This window comes from Rattus norvegicus, chromosome 8 (genome assembly GCF_036323735.1).
Source record: "Rattus norvegicus strain BN/NHsdMcwi chromosome 8, GRCr8, whole genome shotgun sequence".
Classification (NCBI taxonomy): domain Eukaryota; kingdom Metazoa; phylum Chordata; class Mammalia; order Rodentia; family Muridae; genus Rattus; species Rattus norvegicus.
Window position 1 is genome coordinate 31,384,060 of NC_086026.1, and position 13,055 is coordinate 31,397,114.

The window sequence follows — 13,055 nt, forward strand, 5'->3', positions numbered from 1 at the left end:
AGAAAACTCAAATACCCATAGAAGCTGAAAAACTCTCTACTCAATGACAACTTAGGAAATAAATAAATAAATAAAAACTTCCAGGAACTCAGTGAAAAAAAGCACACAGCATACCCAAACTTATGGGACACAATGAAAGTGGTGCTAAGAGGAAAATTCATAGCACTAAGTGCCTTGGTAAAGAAATTGGAAAGATCCTACACTGGCAACATAACACAGCACACCTGAGAGCTCTAGAGTAAAAAGAACCAAGAAGAGTAGACAGCAGGAAATAGTCAAATTCAGGATCAAAATTAACCAAATAGAAACAAAGAGAACTATACAAAGAATCAACACAACCAACAGCTGGTTCTAGGAAAGACTCAACAAGATAGATAAACCCCTAGCCAAACTAACTAAAGGGCCCAGAGACAGTATCCAAGTTAACAAAACCAGAAATGAAAATGGATACAAAACATGAGCATGAGAGATCTCTCCATTTTCTGTGATCTTCAATATCGTCCTTGAGAGACTTGAAGTCATTGTCATGCAGATCTTTCACTTGTTTGGTTAGAGTTACCCCAAGATATTTTATATTATTTGTGGCCACTGTGTTAAGTGTTTTTTCCCTAATTTCTTTCTCAGCCCATTTATCATTTGTATAAAGGAAGGCTACTGATTTATTTCACTTAATTTTACATCCAGCCACTTTGCTGAAGATCTTTATCAGCTGTAGAAGTTCTCTGGTGGAATTTTTGGGGTTGCTTATGTATACTATCATATCATCTGCAAATGGTGATAACTTGACTTTTTCTTTGCTAATTTATATCCCCTTGTTCCCATGCTCAGGGATTAGCAGTAACATAGTAACATAGTAAAAAATGGCCATCTTAACAAAAAACAATCTGCAGATTCAATGCAATCCCCATCAAAATCCCAACACAATACTTCAAAGACATGGAAAGAGCAAGTCTCAAATTCATCTGGAAAAGCAAAAAACCAAGAATAGCAAAAACAAGTCTTAACAATAAAAGCACTTCTGGGGGAAATCACCATCCCTGACCTCAATCTATACTACAGAGCAATAGTATTTAAAACTTCATGGTATTGGTACAGAGACAGAAACATTGATCAATGGAATTGAATTGAAGACCTAGAAATAAAACCACACACTTACACATACTTAATCTTTGACAAAGAGGCCAAAAATATATAATGGAAAAAAGAAAGCATCTTCAATAAATGATGGTGTTTGTCTAACTGGCAGTCTGTATGTAGAAAAATGAAATAGATCCCTATTTGTCACCTTGAACAAAGCTCAAGTCCAAGTGGATCAAGGACTTCAACCTAAAACCAGATACACTGAATCTAACAGAAGAGAAAGTGGGGAAAAGCCTCAAACTCATTGACACTGGGGAGGGGTGAGGGACTTTCCTAAGCAGAACTTCAATGGCTCATGCTCTAAGATCAAGAATTGATAAATGGGACCTCATGAAACTGGTAAGCTTATGTTAAGGCAAAGGACATAGCCAATAGGATAAATCGACAACCTTCAAATTGGGAAAAATATCTTCATTAACCACACATCCGATAGAGGGTTAATATCCAAAATATATAAAGAACCCAAGAAGCTAACCACCAACAAACTAAACAACCCAGTCAAAAAATAGGGTATGGAACTAAACAGAGAATTCACAACAGCAGGATCTCAAATGGCTGAGAAGCACTTAAATGTTCAAAGACCTTAGTCATCAGGGAAATGCAAATCTAAATAACACTGAGATTCCACCTCACACCAATCAAAATGGCTAAGATCAAAAGGCCAGGTGAAAGTACATGTTGGTGAGGACCTGGAGAAAGAGGAACACTCCTCCACTGCTTGTGTGATTGCAAACTGGCACAACCACTCTTGAAATCAATCTGGAGGTTCCTCAGAAAATTGGAAATAGATCTACCTGAAGACCTATCTATATCCTATAGATAGAATAGGTCTATATTCTTGGGCATATACCCAAAAAAATGCCCCACCATGCCACAGGGCACATGTTCCACTATGTTCATAGCAGCCTTATTTCTGATAACCAGAAGCTGGAAACAACCCAGATGTCCCACAACAGAAGAATCGATACAGAAAATATGGTTCATTTACACAATAGAATGCTATTCAGCTATTAAGAACAAAGACATCATGAGTTTTGCAGGCAAATGGATGGAACTAGAAAATAATATCCTGAGTGAAGTAACTCAGACCCAAAAGGATATGCATGGCAATGTACTCACTAATAACTAAATATTAGACAAAAATTTAAGAATGCCCATGATACAACCCACAGGAATCAAGAAGGCTAACAAGCCAAAGGGACCAAGTAAGGATGCCTCAATCCCACTTGGGAGGGAGAAGAAAGCAATCACGGGACGGTGTGAGGGAGGGAGGGGCCTGGGTAGTAAAGAGAACATGGAGAGGAAGAGGGGGACATGATCAGGTATTGGGGGAGGGGAACAGAACTGAAGCCCTAAGGGCCAACCGAAAGAATGGACATATACAACCCTGGAAGTTAGGAGGTAGGGAGACCCTCTCCGATGTACCAGAGACCTTGGAGGTGAGAGACTCCCAGGTCTCAAAGGGAGGTACCTTAGATAAAATGCCCTACAGTGGGCAGAGTTAACGTGTAGAGTCCACCTCCAGTAGAAAGACAGGGCATCAAAAGGAGGGATGGGGTTGCTATCCCACGATCAAAAACTGACCCAGAATTGTTCCTGCCTGAAAGAACTTCAGGGAAAAAAATGAAAAAGAGTCTGAGGAAAAGGAGGTCTAGCAACAGGTCCAAATTAGGATTCAACTCTGAGGGAGCCCTAAGACCTAACACTGTTACTGATGCTATGGTGTGCTTACAAACAGGAGCCTATCATGACTGCCCTCCAACAGGCCCAACAAGCAGCTGAAAGAGTCAGGTGCAGATATTTACACCCAACAAATGGATGGAAGCTGGTGACCCCTGAGGGTGAATTAGAGAAGAGCTATAAGAAGATGGGGAGGAGGGCGATGCTATAGGAATAACAGCAGTCTCAACTGACCTGCACCCCTGGGATCTCTCAGACATTTAGCCACCAACCAGGCAGCACACACAAGCTGATTTGAGGTCCCAAACACATACACAACAGAGAATTGCCAGGTCTGAACAGAGAAGATGCACCTAACCCTTGAAAGACTTGGAGCCTCAAGGAGTAGGGGGGTCTGGTGGAGTGTGGAGGGACATCAACTTGGAGACAGGGAGGAAGAGGTGTGGGATGTGGAACAGTTGGAGGGTGGCCCAGGAGGGGGATAAAGTCTGAACTATAAAATAAAAAAAGATTGAAGAAAAAATTTATTTTTTTTAAACATAAAAGACACAAGTCTTTTTCTCTCTCCTGCTATAAACTGCCTAACAGATAATTTTCTGTCAATAACAGTTTCTGATTTAAGGGATAAGAGATAATAAAATGTCATTATTATGTTAACTTAAAGTTTGTGGGTATTAGGCAAAGACAGATCCGGAGACATTTTTATAGTCTAAGAAGAAAAATTAAGCTGCATATTGAAGAAGAACACTTCATTGGGGCTTTAAGGACCCATAAGAGCCAATTTGCCTAGTTGTTTCTAATGTAAATGAAGAAGTATGTTATAAAGTTATTGTCCTCTTAGTCCATTACCCTACAGCAAGGCAATGCATTTACGACTCTTAGCTTGAGCCTTTTTAAAAGGTGACTGACCCACCATTCTATAACTTAAAATAAGTTATATTTGTTTACAAAGACTCACTTAGGCAACAACTTGTTAGAAATTTCTTTAAATTTTTTTTAATTTCACTTTCCTAACTGGAACCTCAGTGGCCTAGATTACTCAAAGCGATGTTTTTTTTTTTAATGAGTTCAATCTAGACTTTATCTCAGTTCACTGATTTAACTGTCATCCATCTTTCTTTTAGATTCAGGCTACTAGGCATCGGTGGTATAGATAAAATTGGGGATAGACACCATATGGTTAGCAAACTCGACAGGAAAATAGAGTAAGTTGTGTGTTTCCAAGTACAAATTTTGTTTTGTTTCAAACTAAATATCGCATGATCATTGTATGTGTGCAGAGAATGAAAATTAATCATTCTTACCGCTCGTTCCATGAAGTCAAATTCAGGAGCACAGGTGTATATTAAGGTATCAAAATCTGTGTACCTTAGGATTCTGGCTGCTATAAGGTCACTCAGGCGAATCTGGAAGAAAATAAGGTAAAATGAATGAAACTTAAACAAATGGTATAGCCAGTGATAGATAAATGATATTGCCCAAACCTACCAACGTCCACAGTTTAAGTGACAACAAGAAGTGTAGGCATGCCTCAGCATCAAAAAAACCCCACAGATGAATATACTATGGATGAGCTATCAAGACTACTGAAAATAGAACTTCTATCAAGTGTGCTGGTTAGTTTTTGACTAGTTGACATAAACTAGAGTCTTTTGGAAAGTAAGAACCACAATTAAGAAATTGCCTCTGTCAGATTGCCCTGTGGGCATGTCTGTGGTACGTTTAAAAAAAAAAAAACTATAGATATCAAGGGTCCACCCTACTGTGGGTCATGCAAATAGCAGGAAATTGGATTGTATAAGAAAGCCAGATGCACAAGCAATAGATCATAAACCGGTAAGGAATGTTCCTCAATGGTCCCAGCTTCAGTTCCTACCTCCAGTTTCCTCACTGAGCTTCTGCCCCATTCTCAGTGATGAATTGTATATAACATGGACCTGTAAACTAGATTAGTTCTTTTCTCCCTCAATTTGTTTTAGTCAGGGTTTTATAAAAAGCAATAGACAACAGGGGCATGAATGTCATTAAAATAAACCATCACTTTCTATTTGGACTGAAGTTCTACTCTACTAGGTACAATCTATACCTGTCACCCCAAATGATGCAACCTATTCATGGCACCATTATCAAGCCAAGAACTTGTGGCTAGAAAAGTCACAGACCCTGGAGGTGATCCTAATACGAAATGGACATAGTATTAAAACATCTCCTTATGGTTTATGGTTATACCCATACATCAATCTATCTCTCATCCCTCAACTTGGATACTTCTATGTACAGTATAAAGTGTTAACACAGAGACCCACAACTGGCCAAGGGGCAGAGAATAAAAGACTACAGAATACTCAGACCACCAAAGGCTTAGGGATCATTGTGGAAGGTGATGCAAGGTGTGATAGCCAGAAGCAATTGATGTCTACAACAAAGCATCTAGACACCACAAGGAAGTTGCATCGGTGGACCTACAGCAACAGCGACTGCATGCACAGACCTTATGCAGGCCCAAGTCAAACAGGATCCCAGCAGATGCAGAGGAGTTGGTAACGCAATCCCACCCCTAGCCATGGTGTGACTAGAAACTGTTAGCTGCTGGGAGAAGGAGAGAGAGTTATCCCTAAGACGGTAGCCCTTAGAAAGTTGACCAAGCAAGCTCCAGTGGAAGACCATGCATCCAAGAACAACTGAACAGCACAAACAGGTCTTGAAGGTTTTAAAAATAAAGGACAAAAACTTCGGTGGGTAGGGAAAGGGAGTGGGTCTGGGAAGAGTTGAGCTGAAGAAGTGAATGGATGAAATACATTATATGAAGCTTGAAATTCTCAAAGAACTAATAAAAAATACAGGGGTAATAGGAAATGGAAAGAAAAATATCATCCAAGAGTGTAAGGCTGAAGCCAATGTTTCCCTGAAATACACTACTGTGGAGTTCAAGACATTTTTAATCCTATAATATGAATGAAAGGGAGGGGGACACTTTTAATTCACCCTTCAGTGAACTGAAAGTCATAAACCTTTCTGTGTATCACAGTTTTCACAAAGCCTCACATACTGCCTGTGTTTGGTTCTTCTTAACAATTTCAGGGGTCCATTCATTTGTTAAACATGAGAATTCTCCCTCATTGAAATCATGGCTACCCTTACTATTTTTACTTATGTGACACTGTCAACCAAAGCCAATTGAGAACCTTTGCTTTCTGCCACCGAGGAGACAGTATTTTTTCTACTCAGTATATGAAACCTTTTCTCAAATTCTATGAGAGGCACAAAAATCATTTTACCAACTTTGATGGCTATAAGATACTCCACTAACTCAGAGTCCTCTTATTGACCAATACTAGGTCAATAAGAGTTACATCATCAATTTAAGATAGTCCTGGCAAATAATAATAATAATAATAATAATAATAATAATAATAATAATTCACTAATATTTTCCAATGGCGATGTGAATTCTTTTTATATTTGCAGAGATTGAGAAAGAATATGAAAATTTGTGAGAAGTAAAATTACCAGTCAAACAAGTGGATTAAGTAATCTCAAAATAGTCTAAATAAAGTTAAATAAAAATACAGTTAAATAAAGTTAAGAATAATAAGGAAAACTGATGCCTCACATCCTAGAAAACAGGAACAACAAATATACCAAAGCGGCCACGGTTACCATCTCAGTGAGTAGAAAACAGGATTTTACATGTAGACGTTCTTTTTTTTTTTTTTAATTAACTTGAGTATTTCTTATATACATTTCGAGTGTTATTCCCTTTCCCGGTATCCGGGCAAACATCCCACTCCCCCCTCCCCTTCCTTATGGGTGTTCCCCTCCCAACCCTCCCCCCATTGCCGCCCTCCACCCCACAGTCTAGTTCACTGGGGGTTCAGTCTTAGCAGGACCCAGGGCTTCCCCTTCCACTGGTGCTCTTACTAGGATATTCATTGCTACCTATGAGGTCAGAGTCCAGGGTCAGTCCATGTATAGTCTTTAGGTAGTGGCTTAGTCCCTGGAAGCTCTGGTTGCTTGGCATTGTTGTACATATGGGGTCTCGAGCCCCTTCAAGCTCTTCCAGTTCTTTCTCTGATTCCTTCAACAGGGGTCCTATTCTCAGATCAGTGGTTTGCTGCTGGCATTCGCCTCTGTATTTGCTGTATTCTGGCTGTGTCTCTCAGGAGCGATCTACATCCGGCTCCTGTCAGTCTGCACTTCTTTGCTTCATCCATCTTGTCTAATTGGGTGGCTGTATATGTATGGGCCACATGTGGGGCAGGCTCTGAATGGGTGTTCCTTCAGTCTCTGTTTTAATCTTTGCCTCTCTATTCCCTGCCAAGGGTATTCTTGTTCCCCTTTTAAAGAAGGAGTGAAGCATTCACATTTTGATCATCCGTCTTGAGTTTCATTTGTTCTAGGCATCTAGGGTAATTCAAGCATTTGGGCTAATAGCCACTTATCAAGGAGTGCGTACCATGTATGTCTTTCTGTGATTGGGTTAGCTCACTCAGGATGATATTTTCCACTTCCAACCATTTGCCTGCGAATTTCATAAACTCGTTGTTTTTGATAGCTGAGTAATATTCCATTGTGTAGATGTACCACATTTTCTGTATCCATTCCTCTGTTGAAGGGCATCTGGGTTCTTTCCAGCTTCTGGCTATTATAAATAAGGCTGCGATAAACATAGTGGAGCATGTGTCTCTTTTATATGTTGAGGCATCTTTTGGGTATATGCCCAAGAGAGGTATAGCTGGATCCTCAGGCAGTTCAATGTCCAATTTTCTGAGGAACCTCCAGACTGATTTCCAGAATGGTTGTACCAGTCTGCAATCCCACCAACAATGGAGGAGTGTTCCTCGTTCTCCACATCCTCGCCAGCATCTGCTGTCACCTGAGTTTTTGATCTTAGCCATTCTCACTGGTGTGAGGTGAAATCTCAGGGTTGTTTTGATTTGCATTTCCCTTATGACTAAAGATGTTGAACATTTCTTTAGGTGTTTCTCAGCCATTCGGCATTCCTCAGCTGTGAATTCTTTGTTTAGCTCTGAACCCCATTTTTTAATAGGGTTATTTGTTTCCCTGCGGTCTAACTTCTTGAGTTCTTTGTATATTTTGGATATAACGCCTCTATCTGTTGTAGGATTGGTAAAGATCTTTTCCCAATCTGTTGGTTGCCGTTTTGTCCTAACCACAGTGTCCTTTGCCTTACAGAAGCTTTGCAGTTTTATGAGATCCCATTTGTCGATTCTTGATCTTAGAGCATAAGCCATTGGTGTTTTGTTCAGGAAATTTTTTCCAGTGCCCATGTGTTCCAGATGCTTCCCTAGTTTTTCTTCTATTAGTTTGAGTGTGTCTGGTTTGATGTGGAGGTCCGTGATCCACTTGGACTTAAGCTTTGTACAGGGTGATAAGCATGGATCGATCTGCATTCTTCTACATGCTGACCTCCAGTTGAACCAGCACCATTTGCTGAAAATGCTATCTTTTTCCATTGGATGGTTTTGGCTCCTTTGTCAAAAATCAAGTGACCATAGGTGTGTGGGTTCATTTCTGGGTCTTCAATTCTATTCCATTGGTCTATCTGTCTGTCTCTGTACCAATACCATGCAGTTTTTATCACTATTGCTCTGTAATATTGCTTGACTTCAGGGATAGTGATTCCCCGGAAGTCCTTTTATTGTTGAGGATAGCTTTAGCTATCCTGGGTTTTTTGTTATTCCAGATGAATTTGCAAATTGTTCTGTCTAACTCTTTGAAGAATTGGATTGGTATTTTGATGGGGATTGCATTGAATCTGTAGATTGCTTTTGGTAAAATGGCCATTTTTACTATATTAATCCTGCCAATCCATGAGCATGGGAGATCTTTCCATCTTCTGAGGTCTTCTTCAATTTCTTTCCTCAGTGTCTTGAAGTTCTTATTGTACAGATCTTTTACTTGCTTGGTTAAAGTCACACCGAGGTACTTTATATTATTTGGGTCTATTATGAAGGGTGTCGTTTCCCTAATTTCTTTCTCGGCTTCTTTCTCTTTTGTATAGAGGAAGGCAACTGATTTATTTGAGTTAATTTTATACCCAGCCACTTTGCTGAAGTTGTTTATCAGCTTTAGTAGTTCTCTGGTGGAACTTTTGGGATCACTTAAATATACTATCATATCATCTGCAAATAGTGATATTTTGACCTCTTCTTTTCTGATCTGTATCCCCTTGATCACCTTTTGTTGTCTGATTGCTCTGGCTAGAACTTCAAGAACTATATTGAATAAGTAGGGAGAGAGTGGGCAGCCTTGTCTAGTCCCTGATTTTAGTGGGATTGCTTCAAGTTTCTCTCCATTTAGTTTAATGTTAGCAACTGGTTTGCTGTATATGGCTTTTACTATGTTTAGGTATGGGCCTTGAATTCCTATTCTTTCCAGGACTTTTATCATGAAGGGGTGTTGAATTTTGTCAAATGCTTTCTCAGCATCTAATGAAATGATCATGTGGTTTTGTTCTTTCACTTTGTTTATATAATGGATCACATTGATGGTTTTCCGTATATTAAACCATCCCTGAATGCCTGGGATGAAGCCTACTTGATCATGGTGGATGATTGTTTTGATGTGCTCTTGGATTCGGTTTCCCAGAATTTTATTGAGTATTTTTGTGTCGATATTCATAAGGGAAATTGGTCTGAAGTTCTCTTTCTTTGTTGTGTCTTTGTGTGGTTTAGGTATAAGAGTAATTGTGGCTTCGTAGAAGGTATTCGGTAGTGATCCATCTGTTTCAATTTTGTGGAATAGTTTGGATAATATTGGTATGAGGTCTTCTATGAAGGTTTGATAGAATTCTGCACTAAACCCTTCTGGACCTGGGCTCTTTTTGGTTGGGAGACCTTTAATGACTGCTTCTATTTCCTTAGGAGTTATGGGGTTGTTTAACTGGTTTATCTGTTCCTGATTTAACTTCGGTACCTGGTATCTGCCTAGGAAATTGTCCATTTCCTGAAGATTTTCAAGTTTTGTTGAATATAGGTTTTTATAGTAAGATCTGATGATTTTTTGAATTTCCTCTGAATCTGTAGTTATGTCTCCCTTTTCATTTCTGATTTTGTTAATTTGGACGCACTTTCTGTGTCCTCTCGTTAGTCTGGCTAAGGGTTTATCTATCTTGTTGATTTTCTCAAAGAACCAACTTTTGGTTCTGTTGATTCTTTCTATGGTCCTTTTTGTTTCTACTTGGTTGATTTCAGCTCTGAGTTTGATTATTTCCTGCCTTCTACTCCTCCTGGGTGTATTTGCTTCTTTTTGTTCTAGAGCTTTTAGGTGTGCTGTCAAGCTGCTGACATATGCTCTTTCCTGTTTCTTTCTGCAGGCACTCAGCGCTATGAGTTTTCCTCTTAGCACAGCTTTCATTGTGTCCCATAAGTTTAGGTATGTTGTACCTTCATTTTCATTAAATTCTAAAAAGTCTTTAATTTCTTTCTTTATCTCTTCCTTGACCAGGTTATCATTGAGTAGAGCATTGTTCAATTTCTACTTATATGTGGGCATTCTTCCCTTATTGTTATTGAAGACCAGTTTTAGGCCGTGGTGGTCCGATAGCACGCATGGGATTATTTCTATCTTTCTGTACCTGTTGAGGCCCGTTTTTTGACCAATTATATGGTCAATTTTGGAGAAAGTACCATGAGGAGCTGAGAAGAAGGTATATCCTTTTGCTTTAGGATAGAATGTTCTATAAATATCCGTTAAGTCCATTTGGCTCATGACTTCTCTTAGTCTGTCTACATCTCTGTTTAATTTCTGTTTCCATGATCTGTCCATTGATGAGAGTGGGGTGTTGAAATCTCCCACTATTATTGTGTGAGATGCAATGTGTGTTTTGAGCTTTAGTAAGGTTTCTTTTACGTATGTAGGTGCCCTTGTATTTGGGGCATAGATATTTAGGATTGAGAGTTCATCTTGGTGGATTTTTCCTTTGATGAATATGAAGTGTCCTTCCTTATCTTTTTTGATGAATTTTAGTTGAAAATTGATTTTATTTGATATTAGAATGGCTACTCCAGCTTGCTTCTTCCGACCATTTGCTTGGAAAGTTGTTTTCCAGCCTTTCACTCTGAGGTAGTATCTGTCTTTGTCTCTGAAGTGTGTTTCCTGTAGGCAGCAGAATGCAGGGTTCTCGTTGCATATCCAGTTTGTTAATCTATGTCTTTTTATTGGGGAGTTGAGGCCATTGATGTTGAGAGATATTAAGGAATAGTGATTATTGCTTCCTCTTATATTCATATATGTATGTGAGGTTATGTTTGTGTGCTTTCATTCTCTTTGTTTTGTTGCCAAGACGATTAGTTTCTTGCTTCTTCTGGGGTATAGCTTGCCTCCTTATGTTGGGCTTTACCATTTATTATCCTTTGTAGTGCTGGATTTGTAGAAAGATATTGTGTAAATTTGGTTTTATCATGGAATATCTTGGTTTCTCCATCTATGTTAATTGAGAGTTTTGCAGGATACAGTAACCTGGGCTGGCATTTGTGTTCTCTTAGGGTCTGTATGACATCAGTCCAGGATCTTCTGGCCTTCATAGTTTCTGGCGAGAAGTCTGGTGTGATTCTGATAGGTCTGCCTTTATATGTTACTTGACCTTTTTCCCTTACTGCTTTTAATATTCTTTCTTTATTTTGTGCGTTTGGTGTTTTGACAATTATGTGACGGGAGGTGTTTCTTTTCTGGTCCAATCTATTTGGAGTTCTGTAGGCTTCTTGTATGCCTATGGGTATCTCTTTTTTTAGGTTAGGGAAGTTTTCTTCTATGATTTTGTTGAAGATATTTACTGGTCCTTTGAGCTGGGAGTCTTCACTCTCTTCTATACCTATTATCCTTAGGTTTGATCTTCTCATTGAGTCCTGGATTTCCTGTATGTTTTGGACCAGTAGCTTTTTCTGCTTTACATTATCTTTGACAGTTGAGTCAATGATTTCTATGGAATCTTCTGCTCCTGAGATTCTCTCTTCCTTCTCTTGTATTCTGTTGGTGAAGCTTGTATCTACAGCTCCTTGTCTCTTCTTTTGGTTTTCTATATCCAGGGTTGTTTCCATGTGTTCTTTCTTGATTGCTTCTATTTCCATTTTTAATTCCTTCAACTGTTTGATTGTGTTTTCCTGGAATTCTTTCAGGGATTTTTTGTGTCTCCTCTCTATGGGTTTCTACTTGTTTATTTATGTTTTCCTGGAATTCTTTCAGGGATTTTTGCGATTCCTTTCTGTAGGCTTCTACTTGTTTATTAATGTTTTCCTGTGTTTCTCTAAGGGAGTTCTTCACGTCTTTCTTGAAGTCCTCCAGCATCATGATCAAATATGATTTTGAAACTAGATCTTACTTTTCTGGTGTCTTTGGATATTCCATGTTTGTTTTGGTGGGAGAAGTGGGCTCCGATGATGCCATGTAGTCTTGGTTTCTGTTGCTTGGGTTCCTGCGCTTGCCTCTCGCCATCAGATTATCTCTAGTGTTACTTTGTTCTGCTATTTCTGACAGTGGCTAGACTGTCCTATAAACCTGTGTGTCAGGAATGCTGTAGACCTGTTTTCCTCTCTTTCAGTCAGTTATGGGGACAGAGTGTTCTGCTTTCGGGCGTGTAGTTTTTCCTCTCTACAGGTCTTCAGCTGTTCCTGTGGGCCTGTGTCTTGAGTTCACCAGGCAGGTCACTTGCAGCAGAAAAGTTGGTCTTACCTGTGGTCCTGAGGCTCAAGTTCGCTCGCGGGGTGCTGCCCTTGGGCTCTCTGTGGCGGCAGCAACCAGGAAGATCTGCGCTGCCCTTTCCGGGAGCTTCAGTGCATCAGGGTTCCAGATGGCCTTTGGTGTTTTCCTCTGACGTCCGAGATGTATGTGCAGAGAGCAGTCTCTTCTGGTTTCCCAGGCTTGTCTGCCTCTCTGAAGGTTCAGCTCTCCCGCCCATGGGATTTGGGTGCAGAGAACTGTTTATCCGGTCTGTTTCCTTCAGGTTCCGGCAGTGTCTCAGGCAGGGGTCCTGCCGCTCCTGGGCCCTCCCCCACGGGAGCCCAGAGGCCTTATACAGTTTCCTCTTGGGCCAGGGATGTGGGCAGGGGTGGGTAGTGTTGGTGGTCTCTTCTGCTCTGCAGCCTCAGGAGTGCCCACCTGACCAGGCGGTGAGGTCTTTCTCCCACGGGTTCTGGGAGCAGAGAGCTGCTGCAGGCCGGGATCCGCGGGTGTGGGGTAGATGTTCTTTATATGTGTGTGTACTATTCCATTGG

General features: G+C 40.1%; 1 protein-coding gene across 2 annotated transcripts in view; it reads right to left on the bottom strand.

The window, feature by feature from the left end:
* The window catches only part of Dpy19l2 (dpy-19 like 2), a 119,233-nt gene that overhangs the window by 45,610 nt on the left and 60,568 nt on the right, over window positions 1-13,055 (bottom strand). For both annotated transcript variants that reach the window (XM_235972.11, XM_006242722.5), the window contains exon 14: window positions 4,125-4,226. In XM_235972.11, the coding sequence (XP_235972.6) occupies window positions 4,125-4,226 (102 nt within the window). The remainder of the gene's footprint in view (window positions 1-4,124; window positions 4,227-13,055) is intronic.